We start from the raw sequence: 26,251 nt of genomic DNA, 5'->3' as shown, positions 1-26,251 counted from the left end.
TAGAAACCCCTGATTATTTACAACTTAAACTACCGAGTAAAAGTGGAAATTCGACAAATGAAGACATAAAAGGAACTGGTGACAGGTAGGATAGTAATAGAATACAAAGCATTCATCACGCTCCTTTTGTGGGTTCTTCCAAATTTCCATCCCCATTCCCTAATGAAAAAAAAAAAAAAACTTTTACTTTTTTCACCTACACAAGCCTGTAACTTTGCATCACTACAGAGTGTGGTTTGAAACAGAGAAGGAAACACAAAGACATACATGCGACCCAACAGGCACAACGAGACGCCTCCAAGCCGGCAAAAATCAAGGACGCCGGGTTCAAGATAGTGTCCCCTACTCGCGCCTTAATCTCTTGCCCAAATGACTTCGGAGTAGAGTAAAGGTTCCAGGAGCCCCGGAGGCCACGAGCTATCAACCCGGCCGGTGAAACCTACCGCTCCTCTGCACCCCACGTCCAGCTGGGAGAATCCCCGCTTCTTACTGCGCATCGGAGAACAGCTTCAGAGCAGCCCAAGAGCAGAGCCCACCCGCCCTTCCACGCTGACGCTCGCGACCCTCCTCCCAACCGCGCGGCGCAAGGAGGCACTTACGCGGAGCCAACCTGACAGCTCCCGCCGGGGCTGAAACCCGCGATCTCTTCGTACCGGCATCTCGGGCGCAGGTCCCGCGTAGGCGCGCAGCTCTGGGCCCAGCTTCTGCTCTTGCTCCTACTCCTCCTGGGCACCAAGGGCCAGCGCCCTGACCCCAGCCCAGTCTGCCGAGGTACCAACCCCGCGGGGACCCACCCCTTTGTCCCTCCTCCCGCGGCTGCGGCGGCGTCAGCCCGCCCCCGCGCCCGCCGCCCGGCCCGGGAAACTCTCAAATCGGCCGCTACCACCTACCAGCCCGTAGGGGGAGGGCTCGCCGGCGCCGCGCCTCCAAGGTCTCCGCGGCGAACCGCGTCAAGCGGGACTCCCAGCCGTGGGGCGGGCGGCGGCGGCGGCGGCAGAAGTCCTAGGTCCGAGCGGCCAGCGGCCCCCACGCCTGCACCCATTCACCCCCGCCAACCCGATGGTTCGCTCCTAGGCGCGCACTGAGCGAGCAGGTCCCACTCCGAGCGCGTGCGTCCCGGGAAGCGCTGCTAGTTTGGAGAGCTGGAGTGAGGTCAGGGTGCTGCTGGCCAGAGTGTCCAACACAATCAATACATACACGGTCTTGTACCCCAGATTTCTCGGCCCAACAACTGCTTACTCGAATTCCGGGGTATAAGATGTTCGTGTTAAATATTAAAACAGGACTTTCAGGACAACATACTCCAGGTTATCTCTTTGGCACATTTCCAACAACTCCAAAAGAGATTGAAACTCCTCTCCCATCATCAGCTTATAAAAGGTTGCCAGTAGGTCACGAGTGCTTATCCGATAGGATTCATTTAATGCAACTCAGGGTACTTACTCGTTTCAAAGTCCTCTGTGTGCAAAGAATTGTGCAGTTAGGTAAAGTTGTCTATTTTAGGAGTATATAAATTAATTTGGAGAATCCAAGCAGGTACTGATTTAAAATATAACTTTGGGTTTGAAATCTAAAAAAAGAAAAAAAAATCCTGTAGGAGAATAGTTTTGCCTACCCTGCTCTTCCCTAAATTAGAAAGCAAAATTCGACCTAGGCTCACAAGTAGAAGGTAAAAGGTGTGGTCCGCCCCAGAGAAGATGCAGATGCTAGGCTCTCTCTCCCTGAAAAGTTGCTTCACTTCCTGCCTGATCAAAACAAGTCTAGCAGTTTAGTGGAAAAACAAGTCCAGTAGATGCCTCTCCAGAAGTGTTATGCTTCTGGCCTCCTTTGGAGTAACTAAGTCCACACCTCTGGATAGAAAGCACTGTGAGTAACGTTTCCCATTTTGCCTCGTCTCCAGACTTAAACATTTTGGTTGTTTTCCTGATGTGAGGTGTGGCTTTCCTGATCTAGGCACCTATTTATGAAATGTTTCTCAAATCTGGCCAGTGGCACAGTGGCTCATGCCTGTAATCCCAGCACTTTGGGAGGCCAAGGCAGGAGAATCACTTGAGCCCACAAGTTTGAGACCAGTCTGGGCAATATAGCGAGACCCCATCTCTATTTTTTAAAAATTGTTTTAATTTAAAAAAGGAAAAAATGTTTCCCAAGTTAGGTGGTGCTGACTAATAAAAATAATAGCACTTGACAGCTGGCCACACATTAATGAGGCAGGCTTAGACCCACTAGTATTTAAAAAATAATCCAGAATGTGGCAGTTACGTCTGCTGACTGATTTCCTTTTTTCTCTCTAGAGCTGCACCATTCAATAAGATGACCACTTGCCACCGGAGTGTTTACATTTACATGTAAAATAAAATTAGAGGAAATGAGAAATTCAGTTCCCCAGTCACACTTGTCTCACTTCAAGGGCTCAGAAGCCACATGTGGCTAATAGCTACCCTATTGGACAATGCAGATATATAATATTTCCATCACTGAAGAAAGTTCTGTTGGACTGCACTACTCAAAATAATGAAATATTTGAATTCCATTCTTCTCGCACAACACCTGACAGATGATAAGCATTCAATAAATGGTTGTTAGAAACATGCTTCAATTGATATATTGGCTTTTTTGCTGGTGGCACTGTAAATCAATACACCTCTTTGGAGAAGCAATTTATTAGTCATATTCTTCACACGTGGGTTTGCACGTTTTAACCCCACTTCTAGAATGTGTTTATCCAGAGAACTTCTACCCAACAGGTACTTACTGAAGACCTCTATCAACTACTTGATAAAATACTCAGGATCCTGCCTCAGGGAACTCAGTCTGTTGCAGTAAACAATCAACAAGTAATGAGAAACTATGTAAGTACTGAGATTCCTGGTAGGCTCAGAGTGGTCTGGAGGGAGAGAGTTAGGGAAGGCTTTCCAGACACAGGGTTGCTTATGCATTCTAAAGGACAGGGTGGAATGAGTTTTTGAGACACACAGAAGGAAAAAAAAGCCTTCCAGGTAAGGGGAATAAATAACACTGAGAGAAGTAAGGAATGAAGAGACAGTAGGTTTATTATTGAGGTTCCAGGAGGCGAAGTTGCCCAGGCAAGTATAAAGATGGATTTAACAGTTGGTGGGGGATGGGGGTGGGAAGTGGCGGGAGGAGGGTGTTAGTAAGAATGACAAGACCGGCAAAAAATGCATTTTTGTGGGAATGCAGGTGAGAGATGACGTGGCTATGAAGTTAGGCAGTGTTAGACAAAAGGGAGCCAGATTCTAGAGAAACGAAGGAAGTAGATCAGCAGGCTGGATGACTGCCTGACTAGATAGGGGGAGACGCAGAGGGAAGTGAGCCTAGGGTGACTCTCAGGTTTCTGGCTTACTTAAAGGAGATGACGGTGGCTTTTATCAAAACAAAGAACACAGGAGTGGGAGCAGACTTTGGGAGGAGCTTGAAGAAGGATGACAAGTTTATAGACTGATTTTCAAGTGCTATGGGTCATCCAGGAGAAGATGTTCAGTCATTTAACAAACATGTATCAAGTGTGTACTATGTGCTGGGCACTGATGAGTATTTGGGTTGAGAGATTTGGGATGGAGGAAGTGATTTTGGTATCATCAATGTATCATAAAAGTTGAAGTCTTGGGAGGAGACAATCCCACATTCAGAGACGTGATATAGATTAAGGCAAGAGAGGACTAAGGACAGGACTCATCTCTGGGAATGCTAATATTTAGGGGACAGACTTAAGTCGCAGGAACAGAGACCAAAGAGGAACTGCCAGAAAGGGAAGAAAAAGCCTTCTGGAGGAGAGTGTCCTAAACGCCAAGGAAAGAACAAACTTCAGGAAGGAGTGAGAGGCTAACAACATGGAATTTTGAGGAGGTCAATTAAGGTAAGAACTGATGATGTTCATTAAATAGAGGACTACTGCTGTCTTGGCCAGAGCTGTTTTAATACGAAGATAGGACTGCAGGTTAGATTACAGTGAGTGACTAGGTGTGGGGCAGCACTTCATTGTATGCCTATATCTAATAATGAACGGTGGAAACCACCGATGTCCAATTATGGGTGGCTGGGCTATTAAATTACAGTGAATTAATTTAATTGGCATAGCAGACCATCATTTAAAATTGTAATAAGAAGTCTATACGACAAGTAGAATGATAATGCTACAATCATCAACAAAAAAAGAACACCAATTACATCTAACATAAGATGATGACAGTGACAAAATTATTTAAAAAATAAAAGAACTTGGAAGTATGCAAAAAAATGATTTCATGAAAAGATAGGATTGTGCATATATTTTCTTTCTAAATTTAGTCATTGTTTGTGCAATGGACAATTTTTTTCAACACTTTTCATGTATCTTACAATATATAAGGTCTCTGAAATCGGTTGGTCAGCTGGGTGCAGGGGCTCATGCTTGTAATGCCAGCACTTTGGGAGGCTAGACGGGAGGATTGCTTGAGCCTAGGGTTTTGAGTCCAGCCTGGGCAGCATAGTGAGACCCTGTCTCTACAAAAACTAATAATAAAATAAAATTAGCTGGGCATGGTAGCATGTGCTTGTAGTACCAGCTACTTGAGAACCTAGTGGGAGGATTGCTTGAGCCCGGGAGTTTGAGGCTACAGTAAGCTATAATTGCACCGCTGCACTCCAGCCTGGGTGACAGAGCAAGACCCTGTCTCAAAAAATAAAATAAGAAATAAGGTGGTCAGAAGACCTCAAATTAATGTCATAAGCTAAATGCCTTTTAGTCATAGTTTCTCAAGAATGTAGAGATTCGTGAGAAAGACATATGTATACGTGTGTATATACATAAGTATATATGTATATATGTATACATCTCCATGGGGAACTGATGATGTTCATTATGATGATGATGCATTTTTGTGGGAATGCAGATGAGAGATGACATGGCTATGAAGTTAGGCAGCATTAGACAAAAGGGAGCCAGATTCTAGAGAACTCAAGGAAGTAGATCAGCAGGCTGGATGACTACCTGACTACATAGCGGGAGACGCAGAGGGAAGTGAGCCTACGGTGACTCTCAGGTTTCTGGCTTACTTAAAGATGACATTGTGTATATGGAGATGTATACATATACATACCTATACACATATATACATAGTATGTATACATCTGCAATATGGTTATAAAGTATCATCAACTGGGAGCAAAGAAAACTAACATTGAAAAGTTTACACGTTCAGCCAGGCATGGTGGCTCTCGCTTGCAATCCCAGCACTTTGGGAGGCCGAGGTGGGCTGATCACCTGGGGTCAGGAGTTCGAGACCAGCCTGACCAACATGGTGAAACCCCATCTCTACTAAAAATACAAAAAAATTAGCTGGGTGTGGTGGCGGGTGCCTGTAATCTCAGCTACTTGGGAGTCTGAGGCAAGAGAATCGCTTGAACTCAGAAGATAGAGGTTGTGGTGAGCCAAGATCATGCCATTGCACTCCAGCCTGGGCAACAAGAGTGAAACTCCATCTCAAAAAACAACAACAACAACAACAACAACAACAAAAAGAAAAGTTTACAGGTTCACCGAGCAATTTAGTTAACGTGTACACTGTAAGGTAGACTGGATCATAACTCCTTTAACAAACCATTCATGAGTGCCTACCACATACCCTGGGGTAGCTATAGAGAAGATAAAGTCTATTTATAAAAGGGAGCTGCTCGCCGTGTGATGAAAACAAAGATACGTAAACACATGCTGACACGTCAGAAGAATTGCTTAACTACATGTATGACCAAAGTGCTGAGGCAGCAGCTAAAACTCCAATCGAGAGACCTGCCGTTTTTTCAGTAAAGGCCTAGTGTCTTCTCCCTCTTCCCCGTACCTGCTTCCCAGTAGCCTCATCCCTTCTCCCGCTCTCCTGGCTCCTCCCATTTTCCTCAGTCCAAACAATAGTACCAGTAACCACCCCAGTTCACCTGCAAGCTTCCTCCCACAATAACCATACCACTCAACGGCCCCTCAGATTACTTCCGGGAGAGCGGCATCTAATGTTCTGCTTATCCCCTTAGGCTTCCACTTTTAATTATTATAAATTACTCACTTTTTTTTTTTTTTTGAGACCGAGTTTCTCTGTTGTTGCTCAGGCTGGAGTGCAATGGCGTGATCTTGGCTCATTGCAACCTGTGCCTCCCAGGTTCGAGCGATTCTCCTGTCTCAACCTCCCAAGTAGCTGGGTCTAGAGATACCCACCACTATGCCCAGCTAATTTTTGTATTTTTAGTAGAGATGGGGCTTCACCGTGTTGCCAGGCTGGCCTTGAACTCCTGATCTTAGGTGATTCACCTGCCTCAGCCTCCCAAAGGGCAGGGATTATAGGCATGGGCCACTGTGCCCAGCCCTCTTGCTCACTTTCAAAATTTGTTAAATTCCTCTTCTTTTTTGGGGTGGGGGTAGTTAACTTGTATGCTTCCCAGATCCTAAATGGCTACAAGACTGCTTTCAGTTGTATACAGAGCTGCTTCTAATGCCATATGCCCTCTGATGCCTACCCTCAAGAAAAAACAGACCTCTGAATTGAGATGCTCCTCATTCAAATATGTGATGGTTCTAGAAATAGGGAACAAAACTGACTTTATGGCAATCATAGATTTGTAAAGGCTACAAAGACAGCAGAGTATTTTCAAGCTATCTTCCAACACAGATGAACACATTCTAAACCACTGTAAGAACTCTCAGGCCTCCTCCATCTTTGAGGCAACTGAAGAGTCTTGCTTTTCCTTTAGAAACATTCTGTGGATCACTCATAAGCAATTTTCAGACTACCTGTCTTCAAGATTGTTTCCATATTTTAATATTACACAGAAAGAGTAGTAAGCTGCTGTAAGTTGCTACTTTTCAATTATTTTAGGTTGGTGCAAAAGTAATTGCAGTTTTTGCCATTAAAGCCAATATGTTGGTATCTACATTTCTAGTATCTCAAAGAACAGAACAAATTTTCACGTAAACCTCCACCTTCTCCTCCTCCTCCTCCTCCTCTTCTTCCTCCTTTTCCTTCTCCTTCTTCTTCTTTCTTTTTTTGACAGACTCTTGCTCTGTTGCCCAAGCTGGGAGTGCAGTGGTGCAATCTTGGCTCACCACAACCTCTGCCTCCCAGGTCCAAGTGATTCTCGTGCCTTAACCTCCCAAGTAGCTGGGATTACAAGCACTCTGGGAGGCCAAAATGGGAGGACTGCTTGAGCCCAAAAGTTCAAGACCGGCCTTGGGCAACAGAGCAAAACCTGATCTCTACAAAAGAAATTAGCTGGGTGTGGTGATGCATGCCTGTAGTCCCAGCTACTTGGGAGGCTAAAGCAGGAGGATGGCTTGAGGCTGGGAGGCAGAGGTTGCCTACCCGAAATTGCACCACTGCATTCTAGCCTGGGAGGCAGAGGTTGCTTAGCCGAGATTGCACCACTGCACTCTAGCCTGGGTGACAGAGCAAGACCTGTCTCAAAAAAAAAAAAAAGGAATTAGCTGTGCAATTCAGAGTCAGCTGTGGCCTGAAAGGATTAAGGAGCTGAGGTGCTCTAGACGGGTGTTTGGGGCGAGTCCTGGGTTGGAAGGAGACAGCCGTAGTCTAAGCTGACCACATGCAGACTCCTAGGTGACTTATAGGGCTGATCTGGGTGTGCTCAGGCTGGTGGGCAGAGGCCGTGGTGCTGCTCCTCCTGGAGCTGAGGCCGAGCATAACCCAGCTCCAGTCCTGGAAAGCCAAGACGCATCCTACAGTACACAGTCTAGTTTAGACGTACCTGCCGCGGAGACTGCTCTGCAACGTGGAGGAACACTTCTTCCTGGCAGGATACCCTGGTCCTCTGAGGCACTCCCAGGTGCTCTGAGGTATGACAGCTTTTATCATGTTACTGCTGTTTACACTGCAGAATATATGAAAGCCACATTCTCTTTTCACAGATAGAGACCCCCTATTAACCCTCCACTGAGAAACAAACACACAGAAGCAAAAACTCTGATCAACAATGATTGATTAAATGCATATTATGCACCAAGAGCTTTTCATATACTACGCTAAGTCATTTAATGTAGTGACTATATAGTCAGTATTATTGCCTCTGCTTTATACATAAAGAAACTGTGCTTCAGAGAAAGCAGTTTGCCCAAGGTCATCTCCCCAAGTAGATAGGGAGTAGAGAATCCAAACCCACCAGGTATGGTGGCCACACCTGTAATCCCAGCACTTTGGGAGACCAAGGTGGGAGGATCGCATGAGTCCAGGAGTTCAAGACCAGCTTGGGCAACATAGGAAGACCCTGTCTCTACAAAAAATAAAAGTAATAAAAATAAATTACACTGCATGATGGCATACCCCTGCAGTCCTGGCTACTCAGAAGGCTGAGGCAGAAGGATTACTTGAGTCTGGGAGGTTAAGGCTTCAGTGGGCCATGACTATGCCACTGCGCCCCAGCCTCAGCAACAGAGTGAGACCCTGTCTCAAAAAAAGAAAGAATCCAAGCCCAGCTCTGTCAGATTCAAAGCCCATTTACTTCCTGGCTTTCTGGCTCCTGTATTCTTTGCCTCTACCCAGTAAAACAATTGTATGGGGTGGGAGGAGAGGTGTGGTTGTTATTATTGCTTCCCTTTTAGCTCCTTTTAACAGAATACATGACGATTTTTGCTCTCACAGCAACTGAGGTGAGTTTTATACAAGCAACGCTGGGGAATCAAGTTTGTGAAACTCTTCCTATGAAATATTAAAAAGGTCAATGCCACAAATGCAATTTGACTCCCTTAAGTGAGAGAATCATTGATTCAAATGTTGTTCTGTTGTCTAACTGAATTTCAGAGCTCCCTTCACCCCCAAAATACTCCAGTAAACAAAAATTTTCAGTAAATAAAAAGGCGTTCCTCTCAGGGGCTCTAAGAGGGAATCCAAGGTGAGCAAGGCCCAGGGGACTGTCCAGTACTCTGGGGAAACCGGAGGGGCCTCTGCACTCCTGAATTGCTTTAAAAAACTTATCACCAGAATCCACTAGCTCTAAGAATTCAGGATCCCCAGTCAATACAGATTGAAAGTTGCTGAAGAGTCTCCTAGATTCACAAAGAATTTTCAGATCTGAAAATGGCCTTAGAAAAAAGTCGTAAACAAATAGCTTCCAGGGTAGGCATGCAAATTATCATGGGCTTCTTTTTTTTTTTTTTTTTTTTTTTTTTAAGATGGAATTTCGCCCTTGTTACCCAGGCTGGAGTGTAGTGGCGAGACCTTGGCTCACTACAACCACCGCCTCCTGAGTTCAAGCAATTCTCCTGCCTCAGCTTCCTGAGCAGCTGGGACTACAGGTGCCCGCCACCACACCCAGCTAATTTTTGTATTTTTAGTAGAGACAGGGTTTCGCCATGTTGGCTAGGCTGGTCTTGAACTCCTGACCTCAGTGACCCACCCGCCTCAGCCTCCCAAAGTGCTGGGATTACAGGTGAGAGCCACTGTGCCCAGCCAGGCCTCTTTAAACAAAGGAAACTGGCCTGGAAAAGGCACCTCCAGGAGATGTTCAATAAAAATTGAAAATGTGGCTCATAAAATTTATGGTTCTATAGGACAGTGTCCTAAATTTCTCTGATGATAGGAATCACCAGAGGCACTTGTTAAAACCAGTGTCCTAGGTCCCTTCCTAGAGATTCCGATTCAGTGAGTCTATGAAGGGAATGTGAACTGACAGCGTACATATGCACCCCCAGGTGATTCTCATCATGGGAGAGGTTTAGGAAAGTCTGCTCAAGGGACATTTTTACAGTTCTCCGGCATGAGACAGATTACAATTTTGAAGCCAGGTAAAACATTTTGAAGTTTAGAAAATAATTATTTGCAGCTGGGCGCGGCAGCTCACGCACACTTGTAATCTCAGCACTTTGGGAGGGCCGAGGTGGATGGATCGCTGGAGTTCAGGAGTTTGAGACAAGTCTGGGAGCCACAGTGAAACCCCATCTCTATTTAAAAATATATATATATATATATTTTTTTTTTTTTTGAGACAGGGTCTCCCTGTCTCGCCCAGGCTGGAGTACAATGGCACAATGTCAGGTCACTGCAGCCTCCACCTCCAAGGCTCAAGTGATCCTCCCACCTCAGCCTCTCAAGTAGCTGGGAACATAGGCATGCACCACCACACCCAGCTAATTTTTGTATTTTGGGTAGAGATGGAGTTTTGCCATGTTGCCCAGGCTGGTCTTGAATTCCTGAACTGAAGCAATCCTTGCATTGGCCTTGCAAAGTGCTGGGATTATAGGCCTGAGCCACCGGACCTGGCTAAAAATGTTTTAAAGATACTTTTAAAAAAATAATTATTATTTGCAAAATGCTGTCTACAGTTTTCAAAAGAAAAGGGTCTGGTCTTACAGTTCTTTTTATGTTACTTGCATATATGTTTGTACAAACACACACACATTTGGATTTCAATTTTCTTTTCTTTTTTTTTTTTTTTTTTTGAGACGGAGTTTCGCTCTTGTTACCCAGGCTGGAGTGCAATGGCGCGATCTCGGCTCACGGCAACCTCCGCCTCCTGAGTTCAGGCAATTCTCCTGCCTCAGCCTCCTGAGTAGCTGGGATTACAGGCACGTGCCACCATGCCCAGCTAATTTTTTGTATTTTTAGTAGAGACGGGGTTTCACCATGTTGACCAGGATGGTCTCGATCTCTTGACCTCATGATCCACCCACCTCGGCCTCCCAAAGTGCTGGGATTACAGGTGTGAGCCACTGCACCCGGCCTGGATTTCAATTTTTAATGTAAGTGATCATTGTTCATTCACTCAAACTATACAAGCAGATCATCAAAAAGTGGTCAAGTGCAACTAAAATGTCACCATCCAGAACCGACTATGGAGTACCTTTCCAGGTATCTCTCTGCACAGATAAGTAGGTACATATTGTACACAAGTTAGATACCTGGGGTATACACTTGGCATATACCAGATATGCTGTTTTGCAACCCATTTCTACAAAAGAATATAGTTTGACTACATGTTTCATGAAATAAATCTACATCATCATTTTTTCTAACTACATAATATTCCATTTGTATGAATATACCATAATTGGCTGAATAAATACCTTTTATAAAGTTCTCTTTCAAACTAGTATAGAGGACAATTTAAAAATCAGATGAATGAAACTCTTAAGATGTATTTACCATAGATAATGAGGAAATAAGTAGCTTGTAAGACTCATGCAGAATTCATATGATGTGTTAAGTGTAGGCAGTAAGTTGTAAGACATGTAAGATAACCTGTGAGATATGTCAACAATAAACAGAATAGAATATTCGTGTGTTAAATATGCATAAAAAGAATGAAACAAATGAGAGTTTTACTTATAAATACAAACGAATGGAAGAATAAAATAAATGTTAAACCTTATAAGATTTACTTAATAAAATAGCGAATTTAAGGCCGGGCATGGTGGCTCACACCTGTAATCCCAGCACTTTGGGAAGTCGAGGTGGGCAGATCATGAGGTCAGGAGTTCAAGACCACGCTGGCCAACAGAGTGAAACCCCATCTCTCCTAAAAAAAAAATATAAAAATTAGCTGGGCGTGGTGGTGCACCCCTATAGTCCCAGCTACTCAGGAGGCTGAGGCAGGAGAATCACTTGAACCCAGGAAGTGGAGGTTGCAGTGAGCCAAGATTATGCCATTGCACTCCAGCCTGGGCAACAGAGTGAGACTTCATCTCAAAATAAATAAATAAATAAAAATAGTGAATTTAATAAATATTTAACTTATAATTGTACTTTATATATAATATATAATATAAAATTATATATTTTATAATATATAAATCATATATATTCATATTTACTGTGAATACATTATATATAATATATAAAATTATAATACAATTTTATAAGGTATAAGTTATATAATTATATACTTAAAAAAAAATTTTTTTTTTTTGAGTTGGAGTTTTTGGTCTTGTCAACCAGACAGGAGTGCAATGACGTGATGTTGGTTCATTGCAAGCTCTGCCTCCTGGGTTCAAGCGACTCTCCTGCCTCAGCCTCCCAAGTAGCTGAAATTATAGGCATGCGCCACCACATCCCACTAATTTTGTATTTTTTAGTACAGATGGGGTTCCACCACATTGGCCAGGCTGGTCTTGAATTCTTGACCTCAGGTGATCCACCCACCTTGGCCTCCCAAAGTGCTGGGATTACAGGCCTGAGCCACTGTACCCAGTCAATTATATACTGTTTATATAATTATATATAAAATATTTTTCTAGATTATGATTTACATTGTTGTTAATAGACACTTCATAAATATTAATAATACATAATAGCACTCAGCTCATGTTACCTCAAGATTGACAGCTATGTCATTCCTAAATTGATCACCCATCAGTGACATCCATCATGTTCAGTTCTGGCCCCACATATACTCTGCCCCAAAATGTAGATAAAACACAGATCACTAGTGGGGCATGGTGGCTCACACCTGTAATCCCAGCACTTTGGGAGGCCGAGACAGGTGAAGTCAGGATTCCAGACCAGCCTGGCCAACATGGTGAAACCCTGTCTCTACTGGAAAAAAAAAAAAAAAATTAGCCAAGTAAATCGTTTGAACCCAGGAGGCGGAAGTTGCAGTGAGCCGAGATAGCACCACTGCACCCCCTCCTGGGAGACGGAAGTGAGACTCTATGTCAAAAAAAAAAAAACCACAGATCACTGATGAACTACAGCTTTTGGCCAGGCATATTGCTTTGCATCCCTCCAGCAGAGCAAGCGTATGCTGACTTCAGACACTTTCCATCTGTTGAGGCCCCTTTTTCAACCTTAATTTTGGTTTCTGTGACCACACCATCAGCAGGGAAAGCTGACCCAGGGTTCTAGAAGTGTGGATCTTGGATCTCTCACCCTATTTGTATCCTCACCTACCTATATTAGTCTCCATCTGATATGTTTTGGCTGTGTCCCCACCCAAATCTTGAATTTCCACCTGTTATGGGAGGGACCCAGTGGGAGGTAATTGAATCAAAAGGGCAGGTCTCTCCCATGCTGTTCTCCTGACCTGATGGTTTTCTGTTTTTGCTTTTTTTTTTTTTTTTTTTTTTTTTTGAGACAGAGTCTTGCACTGCTGCCCCGGCTGGAGTGCAATGGCATGATCTTGGCTCACTGCAACCTCTGCCTCCTGGATTCAAGTGATTCTCCTGCCTTCACCTCCCGAATAGCTGGTATTACAAATGCCTGCTACCACGTCCAGCTAATTTTTTGTATTTTTAGTAGAGACAGGTTTTTACTATGTTGGCCAGGCTGGTCTCGACCTCCTGACCTCATGATCTGCCCTCCTCAGCCTCCCAAAGTGCTGGGATTACAGGTGTGAGCCACCATGCCCAGCTGAGATCTGATCATTTTAAAAAAGGGAGTTTCCCTGAACAAGCTCTCTTCTCTTGTCTGCTGCCATGTGACACTTGCCTTTTACCTTCTGCCATGATTGTGGGGCCTCCCCAGCCATGTGGAACTGTAAGTCCAATTAAACCTCTTTCTTTTGTAAATTGCCCAGTCTTGAGTATGTCTTTATCTGCAGTATGAAAATTGACTAATACACGATCTCTTTCCCCTTGCTTCTCACTATGTTTTCAAGTTGAGTGAATCATGTGATTTTAACACCTGGTTTTGGTTTCTGAGCCTTTCTGTCCCATGATCTCTGGGAGAGCTTGCTGGTACCCAGGACTACATGCAGCTAAACTTTCCCACACTCCTAGAGTAGTGAAGGAAAGCAAGCAGGGTGGGGAGTCGTAATGAATAAAATCAGGTTTATCAAAGGTACATACGATTATTTGCTAACATAGAACGCGAGGGCCAGATTAAACACAAGAGTGAAATCTTTCTATTTAATTTCAGTAATGTATGGGGCTTTTGGCTTTTCCTACCTCCAAAGTCATGATCTAAGTTTTTGTTTGTGTTTTGTTTGTTGAGGTCTCACAGTGAGACATGATCTAAGTTTTTAAACAATCAGGTTTATTTCCAAGAGATTCAGATGTCTTTCAGATTTACACTGTAAACACTAAATCACATAAGCAGAGTGTTTTCTACTTATTTTTTCCAGAGGCAATCCTGGCTATTATTCCCAATGATACTTTATTTTTTACGTATCTTTTCCTTTTTGATTAAGTTCTGCCTTTGCTTGAATCATCCTTCAGTTACTACAGTATTTTGATTTCTTGTCCTAAGTCTTGGGAAAGCATCCTTCTTTACTGCCATATTTATTCTGCTGAGCTACAGTTATCAGAAGAGACGAATTTAACTTTAACAGTTTACAAAGCCTCCTTCAAAGTGTATTGACAGAGTTAATTATTTTAAGTAACCAGTCTTAAGATGTGAAGTAAAAATAATTTTATATATGCATAAATATTTTGATTACTCAAATATCAATAATTATACTTCAAATATCACTATCAAACAGCAATAATTATAATAAAAATTGTGTATATTTTTTCAAACATCACCTTTTTTGGTTTTTGTTTTTGGCGACAGGGTCTCACTTTGTCACCCAGACTGGAGTACGGTGGCGTAATCTTGGCTCACTGCAACCTGGACCTCCTAGGCTAAAGTGATCCTCCTGCCTCAGCACCCCCAAGTAGCAGGGACTATAGGCACCTGCCATCACACTCAGCTATTTATTTTTTCATGTTTTTTACAAACAGGGTTTCACCATGTTGCCCAGGTTGGTCTTGAACTCCTGAGTTCAAGCTATCTACCCATCTTGGCCTCTGAAAGTGCTCAGATTACAGGTGTTATAGTGAACCCCAAGTTTCTCTTCAAAGAATGAGTTTGTCAGTATGGTCAGCTCTCTTATTCTTTAATTCTCTATTTTAAAGTTTAACTTCCTTGAAATTCCAGTAAACAACCTTAACAGTTCTTTTTTTTTTTATTAATTTTTTTTTAAACTTTTTTTTTTTTTTTTTTTTTAAAGATGGGGTTTCATCATGTTGGTCAGGCTGGTCTTGAACTCCCGACCTCAGGTGATCTGCCCACCTTGGCCTCCAAAGTGCTTGGATTACAAGCGTGAGCCACTACGCCCAGCCAACCTTAACAGTTCTAATCAGTAGTTCACATCTGTTCCTCCAGCCCCCAGCTCCATCCTGACTCATCCCAGTCACCTGCTCCAATAACCCGCTCCCATCGTCTTCTTTGACCTAGGTCACCCCTGGCTACCTGCTCTGACCCACCAGTAACCGTCCTTCCGCCAAAACGCCCACACTGCCACTCCAGCTCGGAACCCTACTCTCTTTAAAATAACAAATCAGGATTAGTCTAGCTTGTGCAGTCTAACCCTAGCTAATAGGGGAACTACACAGCAATAGGGGTGACCTCCGTCAGACATTAGTACCCCTTCCCCACCTTGTCCAAGCATGCGGCCACCATTGCCACACCCTTCTATAGAAGTAAACTGCCTTGCTGAGAGGATTTATCTTCAAGTGCTATTTCTTTTGCAGCATCAAAATTTTACCTACAACACAAGGATAAACCACTGTGCCTAGCCTGCTTTTTTCAAAAATAAATTTGATGGCAGTGGGTGGTGAATCCTGTCCAAGAGGATTGCCTAATCTTACTACACAATCAGATTACCTCAAATGAATAAAAATTTCGACTGAACTGAAAAGTTCTGTCACCAACCATTCAACCGATTTGAGTGAAGAACCAAAAGCAGAGCTCCAGTAATGCCCCCACCTACCCCCTATGCCAGCCAGAACTAGACACAAATTCTTCATCTCAATTTTATAAGATGAAATGGGAATCATAAGATAAGCTTCCAGCCCAGTTCAGTGGCTCAAACCTATAATCCCAACACTTTGGGAGGCTGAAGAGGGAGGATTGCTTGAGGCCGGGGGATAGAGGCTGCCGTGAGCTATGATCATGCCACTGCACTCCAGCCTAAGGAAAAGAGCAAGACCCTGACTTGAAAATAATAATAATAATAATCTTCCTTAAACAGTAACGAGAATGGTGATTGCCAGTTAGACTGCAGTTCCTCCTAAGGGGAGAGGTTTTATTTAGTGCTGTGCCCAGCCCACAGGACACCTGCAACCACTTACTGGGCCTCTAAGTGTCTGGCATAGGTAGAGGAGAAAGTGTCAGAAGGGCAGGTGATAGTGAAGAAAAGGAACAAAAAGCAGAGATAAACCTTTTAAGAAATTTGGCTGTGAAAAGTTAAGAGATCTAGGGCTCTGGGTCAGCTTTCTTTCTTTCTTTTTTTTTTTTTTGAGACACAGTCTTGCTCTGTCCCCCAGGCTGGAGTGTGGTGGCGCAATCTAGGCTCACTGCAATCTCCGCCTCCCGGGTTCAAGTGATTCTTCTGCCTCATGCTTCCGGAGTAGCTGGGATTACAGGTGTGGCACCATCACGACCGTTTTGTTTCTGTTTTTTAGTAGAGATGGGGTTTTGCCATCTTGTTCAGACTGGTCTGGAACTTCTAACCTTGGGAGTTCCTGACCTCAACCCCCTTGCCCTCCCAAAGTGCTTGGATTACAGGAATGAATCACCGCACCCGGCCAGCCATCGTGCCTGGCTCTAGGTCAGCTTTTAATTGTTCGGTTCTGTATTCTTTTAAACATGCAGGAGTATAATTAAATTATGTTTCAGAACCTGGCTTGAGTATTACTCATCTATATGCTACGCTTAAAATGTCCACACATCGCAGATTCCCAAGGATAGGCCAGATAACCAGCACTCTGTCTTGTTGGTTCATGAGTAAAGAAGCACACACTCTAATTTCTGTTTGGAAAACATGTTTGACTTTAAGGCATTAGAAAGTAAGAAGAATAAGGACCAGGTGTGGTAGCTGACGCCTGTAATCCCAGCACTTTGGGAGGCCGAAGCAGAGGGATCACTTGAGGTCAGGAGTTCGAGACTAGCCTGGCCAAAATGGGAAAACCCCATCTCCACTAAAAATACAAAAATTAGCTAGGCATTTTAGCATGTGCCTGTAATCCCAGCTATTCAGGAGGCTGAGGCAGGAGAATCACTTGAACCTGGGAGGTGAAGGTTGCAATGAGCCAAGATCGAGCCACTGTAATCCAGCCTGAGTGACAGAGTGACTCTGTCTCAAAAAAAGAAAAGAAATCAACTCAGCAGACACCTTGAGTTCAGACTTCTAGCGTCTAGAACCATGAGACAATAATTTATGTTAATTTCTGTTTAAGCCACCCAGTTTATGGTGCTTTGTTACTGTGGCTTCAGCAAACTACTACAAATGGGGATTAGAGTTGGACCTCTACCTCGTTGGATGAGTATCAGAATTAAATAAGACGATGCAAATAATATGTTTAGAACAGTACCAACTACACAAAGCACCCACATGTCATCACTATCACCATACAGTTGCATCTTCATTTCATATCTATAAACCAAAAATAAAATTTGAAGGCCCTCTGCAACCATCTGAATGGACTTTCTGCTCAGCGAGGGCACCCTAAAATTTAACCTGAAAGACTGGTTCGGGCCATAAGGGGAAGTGAGGGTTGGACATGCCTCATTATATCCCTCCAATATTAACACCAACACAGACCTTAAGTCTGATAAGAAACATTTACTGTTTATTCTCTAACACCTGCTACTTGGAGGTTTTAAAGTGGCAGTACCTATGACCTGGCAGCCCTTAAGTACCACTAGAGTAGAGTACCTATGACCTGGCAGCCTCTCCACCCCTTTGGAGTTGTCCTGTTCTGCCAGATGGAACCAACATAGTAAATCTTACATGTATTGACTGATGTATTACACCTCCCTAAAATGTATAAAAGCAAGCTATACTCTTACCACATTGGGCACATGTTATCATGCCATGTTGGGCATATCCTGTAACCTTGGCAAATTAAACTTTCTAAATTTTTTTTTTAGATGGAGTCTCGCTCTATCACCCAGGCTGGAGTCCGGTGGCAATCTCGGCTCACCGCAACCTCTGCCTCCCAGGTTCAAGCAATTCTGGTGCCTCAGCCTCCCAAGAAGCTGCATTACAGGTATACACCACTACACCCAGCTAATTTTTTTTTTTTTTTTTTTTTTTTTTGAGACAGAGTTTCACTCTTGTTGCTCAGGCTAGAGTGCAATGGCACTATCTCAGCTCACTGCTACCTCCTCCGCCTCCCAGGTTCAAGCGATTCTCCTGCCTCAGCCTCCCTAGTAGCTGGGATTACAGGCATGTGCCACCACACCTGGCTAATGTTGTATTTTCAGTAGGGATGGGTTTCTCCATATTGGTCAGGCTCGTCTCGAACTCCCAACCTCAGGTGATCTGCCCGCCTCAACCTCCCAAAGTGCTGAGATTACAGGCATGAGCCACTGCGCCTGGCCTAACTTTTGTATTTTAGTCGAGATGGGGTTTCACCATGTTGGCCAAGCTGGTCTCAAACTCCTGGCCTCAGGCAATCCACCGGCCTCGGCCTCCCAAAGTGCTAGGATTACAGGCGTGAGCCACCCTGCCTGGCCAAACTCTCTAAGTTGATTGAGACTTGTTTTTGATACTTTTTGGTTTACGTATCGGAGTCCCAGTGGAATTCTCAGGACAATACAAACCTTTTCTTCTCACCTAATGCAGCGTCTCCAGACCCTTTACGGTACAGGCTCTGCTTCCTGAGTTTCTCTTCCCCATATGCTCACACAGCTAATAACTTTTTATTCTCAGGTTTCCTTTCAAATATCACCTGCCCCAGGAAGCCTGTCCTGACTTAGTCACTACTTCAGGCCTTCTGCCATATCCACTTAACGGGGTGAGGCCAGTACTTCACACACAGCAATGCAATTTACTGATTCCAAATTAGGCTCCAAAGTCTACCAGGGAAGAGGTTAATATTCCTCTAAATTTTTCTCAGCAGTGTAGTGTGAGATGCTCATTAAATATTTGAGGAAAGGAGCCCTTCACCACAGAGTAAGTGGCCACACACACCATCTGTAAACAAGCTCATGCTCTAAACTGGCCATTAAAACTACTCTCTCAAAGTCTGGTCTGGAAACCAGACATGCAAATTCCTGGGCCTCATCCCAGACTGCCTGAAGCAGAAACCCTGGGGGTAGGGCCCAGGAATCCATGTTTTAACACCCCCTCCAGCTGGTACCGATGTACTGCAGCTCTAGGTCTATCCATCTGAGTATGGAAGTTTGGCTGCTAAAGTGATTCCCCTAGAATTCCTGTAAACCGAGGAGCCCCTAGGAAAGAGGGAAAGAAGCTATAGAGGGGCTCCCAGGTGCATAGAAGTAAAAGTTTTGAGCTTTCACCTTCAACTCACTTTTTTTTTTCTGAGATGGAGTTTCACTTTTTTTTTTTTGAGATGAAGCCTTACTCTATCGCCCAGGCTGGAGTGCAGTGGTGCGAGCTGGGCTCACTGCAACCTCTGCCGCCCGGTGCAAGCAATTCTCCTGCCTCAGCTTCTGGAGTAGCTGGGATTACAGGCACCTGCCACGACGCCAGGCTAATTTTTGTATTTTTAGTTGAGACAGTTTCACTATGTTGGCCAGACTGGTCTCAAACTCCTGACCTCAGGTGATCCACCCGCCTCAGCCTCCCAAAGTGCTAGGATTACAGGTGTGAGCCACCACACCCGGCCTCAACTCACTTTTCTAAGCCTATATGATGGGGTGAGTCAGTGATAACTTCAAGGTATCTAAATTACCTAACGAGATTCCATAGCTGAGAAATGAAGCTCTTCACCAGACTACTATCATCTTTTCTTTTTCTTTTTATTCATTATTAACTTTTTACATAATTTTAAAATTGAAAAAGATTGAGACAGCGTCTCCTTATATAGCCCAGGTTGGTCTTGAACTCCTGGGTTCAAGGGATTCTCCTGCCTCGGCCTCCCAAAGTGCTATGATTATAGGTGTGAATCGCCAGGCCTTGCCTTCTTCTTCTTCTTTTTTTTTTTTTTTTTTAATAGAGGCAAGGTCTTGCTATATTGCCCAGGCAGATCTTGAACTCCTGGTTTTAAGCAATCCTCCCCCTAAAGTCTTAGCATTATTTCTGAAGGCAAAGATGATTTTGCCAAGTCAGAAAGGTGATAATCAAAGCCCCTTAAAGTAGCAAAAATCCAGCCCCAGGCAAATAGTGCTCTCCAGAATGATAGAGTAGGCAGAATGGGTAGAGGCTGCTGATTAGAAACCATTTAAAATCTTTGAATCTCAGGTTCTTTATTTGCAAAAGGGAGCTAATAATACCTTCCTCTTGCAGTTGTGAGAGGAACAATGTCAGTGAAAGCACCTTGCCCCTTGCCTGGCAAATAAAAAGCCCGTAATGAATGTTTGCTGGATCTGAAACTAGGGCATGTGGGATGCCTGGGGAAAATCCTCTTCACTCAAGCTCGCCTAAGGCTAATTCGTCCCAGAAAGCCAAGCTTGTGTTTACACATGAAAGAACTCTGAAGCAAGGCATTGACTCAGGCAATCAAATTGATGTTGGAAAGGTAGTGCGGGTACAGGGAACTAGAACAAGGGAGGTATGTATCAGGAGGGGCTAGCTAGAGTCAGAAAGAGCCTTTCCTCCAACAGACAATGCTAGCTCCAATCTCTCTTTGCCATACTCCACAGCAACCCTCTAATTTATTTGAATAATCAACAGTTCCTATCTAGAAATTCAGTAAGAATTTTAGGACACCAACTTTTTTTTTTTTTTTCTGTTTTTGAGGCAGTCTCTCTATCGCAAGGCTGGAGTGCAGTGGCACAATCTCAGCTCACTGCAAACTCCACCTCCTGGATTCAAGTGATTCTCGTGCCTCAGCTTCCCAAGTAGCTGGTATTACTGCACCACCACACCTGGCTGATTTTTTTTTTATATTTTGCAGAGATGGGGTTTCGCCATGTTGCCCAGGCTGGTCTCAAACTCTTGGGCTCAAGCCATCTGTCCACCTTGGCCTCCCAAATTGCTGGAATTACAGGTGTGAGGCACTGCACCCAGCCAAGGAAAACCATTTCTGGAGTCTGAGCAGGCATCTGTCTTCTCATGTTTGGGACTTTTTTTGTTGCTGAGACAAAGTCTCAATCCGCTGCCCAGGCTGGAGTGCAGTGGTGCACCTTTAGCTCCCCACAGCCTCAAATTCCTGGGCTCAAGCGATTCTCCCACTCAGCTTCTCATGTAGCTAGGACTACAGGAGCACACCACCATGCCCAGCGGGTTATTATTATTATTTTTTAAACAGAGACAGGGTCTCACTATGTTGCCCAGGCTGGTTTCAAACTCCTGGCCTCAAGCAATCCTCCCACCTCTACTTTCCAAAGCACTGGAATTATAGGTGTGAACCACCTTGCCTGGCCAGGACCTTTAAGAGCTCCATAGAAACCATTTCAGTAAACAAAACCTGCATCCAGCCCTGTTAATTCAGTGGAAAATGAGGACTTTCTCCACTTGAATGTCCTCATTTGGACAACCAGACACTGAGAAAGGCTTTAGCACGGGCCTGGTACTTACTGGGCCCATTAACTCATTTAGTTTCATGTTGACATTCCCTTTTTAAAGATGAAGAATCCGAGGCTCAGAAGCATTAAGACATGTGCCCAAGACCACACAATTAGAAGGCAGCAGAACTAGGATCTGAACGACTATCTGCCCTTCTGGAATGTGCCATTCACATGCCGCTAAACTCCAGTTTGCACATGTATCTGGAATCCTGCCAGGTAGGGGCTACCAGCTTCAACAGACAGGAAGTACAAAACAAGCACATGAAAAAAATTCCAACCCCATTCCAACCAGCCATGGACTGGCCTATAAACAGAGGTCAAAGTGTAACAAAAAACAAATGCATCCCACATCTGTCAAAATTTAAGACCTTGTAAATCTCATTTAATTCATTCTTAAAAGTGAATCAGTAAATAGATAATACTGGCTCCTAGCTCTTGCACTAAAAGCTTGGACATAATTAATCTTTACAACCCAGCATGACTGATGTCCGTTATCATTTCAGCAAAGTGCTTACCACTGTTATATAATTTTACTACCTCAATGATAATGGAAAAAAAAATAACCTATTAAAATGACCTCCAATCCCAGGCATCATCAGCACCAAATGCCAATTTAGACATTTATTTTGAACCACAGAAGTTGTACTTACATGCCAGGAAGGTCATCCTCAATAAGCATTCACCAACCACAGCAAAGTTATACCTATCAATTCAGTCCATTAGTGCAGGTACGATGTTTATGTTCTTTGGTACTTTGGAAATTACCATTAAATTTTCTATGAAAATGTATAGATCACTAACATCGAAAATGGTAACTCTGACTACCTCTAGGATGTGAAAATGGTAACTCTTACAACAGATTTTAGGGAAGACCAGTGACTAGGCTGATGAGAGAGAAAGTAAGCAAATACCTGGCAACGTGGGCTGTGTACTGGCACAGCTCTGTGCTTCCTGGAGTACTTTCGCCTGGAGCTGCAGCTGGGGTGCCAGTCCCACTCACAGGGAGAGGACAGTAATGTGGTACTTCGCACCCTGGAAAAGACAGTGTTGTTAAAAATCCAACATGCTCATTCCCTGCATGGTAAGATTTTGGGAAATGCACAGAAGTTCACATACCATACAATTTGCCCATTTTTAGGATGGCCTTTAGTATCTTCACAGAGTTGTACAACTGTCACCACAATCCATCTTAGAATATCTTCATTACCCCCAAAAAGAAGCCCCAAACCTCTTAGCCATCATTCCCTGATCCCCCAATTCTTCTCTCCCTGCCTCTTGGCCCTAGGCAACCACCAATCTAATTTTTGACTCTATAGATTTATCTCTTCTGGATATTTCATATAAATGGGCTCATATGATATTAAACCTTTTGTGACTGCCTTCTTTAACTTAGCATAATTTTTCAAGGTTCACTGATGTTGTAGCATACATCAGCACTTCATTCCTTTTTTATGGACAAACAATATTCCACTGTATGGATATACCACATTTTATTATCTATTCATCAGTTGGTGGAGGTTTGGGTTTCTTCTCTTTGGCCACTATGAACACTGGTGTACAAGTGTTTATATGGACATACGTTTTCATTTATCTCAGAAATAATGGAATTGCTTCCCCTAATGTTTTCAGTTTTCAAAAAATGGAGAAAGTAAGTTGCCACCTAAACTTTGGTATCACCAGTCTACCCGAGAGTCACTCTGAGAAACAAGATCTTATAAGAATTTGTGGCTGGGCACGGTGGCTCACACCTGTAATCCCAGCACTTTGGGAGGCCACGATGGGTGGATCACAAGTTCAGGAGTTCAAGACCAATCTGGCCAAGATGGTAAAACCCTGTCTGTACTAAAAAATACAAAAATAGCCGAGAATGGCGGCAGGTGCCTGTAATCTCAGCTATTCAGGAGGCTGAGGCAGGAGAATCACTTGAACCTGGAGGCAGAGGTTGTGGTGAGCCAAGATCACACGCCACTACACTCAAGCCAGGGCAACAAAGTGAGACTCCATCTCAAAAAAAAAAAAAAAAAAACAAGGATTCGCCTTTCAGGTTACACAGGTATTCAGCAGGGGAGAAAATAGCTAGAAAAAAAATTTTTTTAGGCCAGGCATGGTGGCTTATGCCTGTAATCCCAGCATATTGGGAGGCTAAGGCAGGTGGATCACCTGAGGTCAGGAGCTCCAGACCAGCCTGGCCAACATGGTGAAACCCCATCTCTACAAAATACAAAAATTAGCCGGAAGTGGTGGTGGACGCCTATAATCCCAGCTACTTGGGTGGCTGAAACAGGAGAATCACTTGAACCCAGGAGGCGGAGGTTGCAGTGAGGCAAGATCTCACCACTGCATTCCAGCCTGGGTAACAAGAGCAAAACTCCATCTCAAAAAAAAAAAAAAAAAGAAAGGATTTTTTTTTTTTTTAAAGCCAGTCAAATTTAGCAGTGAGGAATTGTATACCAACTTTAGTGACGCTAATGTTAGTAAGTTCTGATAACACACTACCATCGGGCCAGCCAGGAAGAAAATTTTTATTATGGTAAAATACACATAAAATTTACCATTTCAAAGTGTACAACAGAGAAAACATTTTATTTCTTTTGTTTCAAATAAGTGACTTTAGGAAAATGAGAGAAAACATTTTAAACTAAGAGGGAATTTGTTTTTCATAGCATTTATAATACCGGCTTGTGTTTATCGTTTTGTTTTATTATTATTTTTTTTTCTTAAGGTTATACCTGGATTGTTTTGTTTTTTGAGACAGAGTCTTTTTTTTTTTTTTTGAGATGGAGTTTCGCTCTTGTTACCCAGGCTGGAGTGCAATGGCGCAATCTCGGCTCACCGCAACCTCCGCCTCCTGGGTTCAGGCAATTCTCCTGCCTCAGCCTCCTGAGCAGCTGGGATTACAGGCACGCGCCACCATGCCCAGCTAATTTTTTGTAGCTTTAGTAGAGACGGGGTTTCACCGTGTTGACCAGGATGGTCTCAATCTCTTGACCTCGTGATCCACCCGCCTCGGCCTCCCAAAGTGCTGGGATTACAGGCTTGAGCCACTGCGCCCGGCGAGACAGAGTCTTATACTGTTGCCCAGCCTGGAGTGCAGTGGCAAGATCTTGGCTCACTGCAAACACCGCCTCCTGGGTTCAAGTGATTCTCCTTCCTCAGCCTCTCAGGTAACTGGGATTATAGGTGTGTACCACCTGTAATGGCTTTTAGTACCTTCAGAGAGAGCCCGGCTAATTTTTGTGTTTTTAGTAGATACAGGGTTTCACCATTTTGGCCAGGCTGGTCTCAAACTCCTGACCTCAAGTGATCTGCCTGCCTCAGCCTCCCAAAGTGCTGGGATTACAGACATGAGCCATGGTGACCGGCCTGGGCTTCTATTTATATTGTGGGTTGCCCACCATCAGGAAAGATGGCAAATATTTTCTCATTTTACACCTAAGTCCAAGAAAACCCAAGAAATACCCCTTCTGCACATTCTTATGAAGCCTGCATGTGCCTTTCAAATACCACAAGGAGGCAAGCTCCTTTCTGGGTTGATCTTGTGAAGGCAGCTTCATTCGGGCAGTCACAGGAAAAACTTTCAGTGGGAGGAAGAATGCAGCCTCTCACCCGTTCTGGACATACTCTTCTGTTTGCTAGACAAAGTGATATTGTGGCATCTGTGCAAAACACTCTACTCCCTACACGATGGAATAGAAAGAAAAGATGGTGTCGATTTTATTTGTACAGGCGGGAGGCACATTTCCCTTCTCCCAGGATCAGCAGGAAATGTAGGCAAAGGCTAAAGCTAGGCCATCTGGACATTCTACAAAGCAAGCAACAGGATTAGAGCCCAGCCCATACATGGTTTCTATTATTACTTCCAAAGATAAATAAATGGCTTACAAATCGACATGTGTTTGGTTATGCTTTTGGCCTTCATATGCAAACTTTTCTACAGGTATCAGCTCCAAAAAGAGCTTATTTCTTTTATTAAAATGGCTTGCTTTTTAATTCAAGCAATTTTCTGCATATCTAAGGCATCCTGGCTTTAGCTTTCTCTATAATAGTCCAAGGGGTTTTGTCATGTATACAAACCCTCAATAACAATCAGTTGCTTCTAAAATATACTATTATTGAATTGGGCCTCTAAGCAAACACTGGCAGAAAGAAATACAATATATTCTTGGACTCCAGGAGTATTGACAAATATGTAAAATTGTCAGGTAACATGAGTTAAAGCTCAAAAGCTTTACAGATTGCAAAAGGAAGATCCATAGGTGGCTGGTATTTTTGTATTTGGGTGTCAATTCTTTTTATTCTATCTTTCTCCATTTGTGGCTATACCGAAACTGAGTTAGCACTGGAAAATACATCCTGAGCACCTACCATGCGCTGGGCAATGGGCAAATATGCACATGTATAAGTCATACAATTTCTGTTTAAATGAACTTGCAACACTCAGTCAATTGTTGGTTGGTAGCTGCTCGTTTTGGCCAATCATGTAACTGTACAGTTTGCAGAATAGAACCTTAAGCATATCCCTGCTTGCAGACAGCAAGAAAAAGTATTACAGAGGGGGGCCAGGTGTGGTGGCTTGTGCCTATAATCCCAGCATTTTGGGAGGCCGAGGTAGGTGGATCACTTGGGGTCAGGAGTTCAAGACTAGCCTGGGAAACACGGTGAAACCATGTCTCTACTGAAAATACAAAAATTAGCCAGGCATGGTGGTGAGTATCTGTAGTCCCAGCTACTTGAAAGGTGGAGCCAGGAGAATCACTTGAACCTGGGAGGCAGAGATTGCAGTGAGCCAAGATCATGCCACTGCACTCTAATCTCCTGGGTGACAAAGCGTGACTCCCTCTCAAAAAAAAAAAAAAAAAAAAAAA

The 26,251-nt window shown here is 43.7% G+C and overlaps 1 protein-coding gene across 5 annotated transcripts in view; it reads right to left on the bottom strand.

The window, feature by feature from the left end:
* TJP2 (tight junction protein 2) overlaps nt 1–26,251 on the bottom strand; it is a 137,374-nt gene that overhangs the window by 81,058 nt on the left and 30,065 nt on the right. For 4 of the 5 annotated variants that reach the window (XM_032290955.1, XM_032290950.1, XM_032290954.1 and 1 more), the window contains exon 2: nt 22,298–22,418. Coding sequence is in view for 4 of the 5 variants with exons in the window: in XM_032290950.1 (XP_032146841.1) it covers nt 22,298–22,418 (121 nt within the window). In the remaining variant the exon portion in view is untranslated. Of the gene's footprint in view, nt 1–599; nt 948–22,297; nt 22,419–26,251 lie in introns of those variants that run through there. The other variant, XM_032290952.1, reaches the window with a different exon arrangement.

The sequence above is a fragment of the Sapajus apella genome, unplaced genomic scaffold (genome assembly GCF_009761245.1).
Source record: "Sapajus apella isolate SASKATOON/1434 unplaced genomic scaffold, GSC_monkey_1.0 scaffold24, whole genome shotgun sequence".
NCBI classification, from domain to species: domain Eukaryota; kingdom Metazoa; phylum Chordata; class Mammalia; order Primates; family Cebidae; genus Sapajus; species Sapajus apella.
This window is presented reverse-complemented; position numbering and strand designations above follow the sequence as displayed.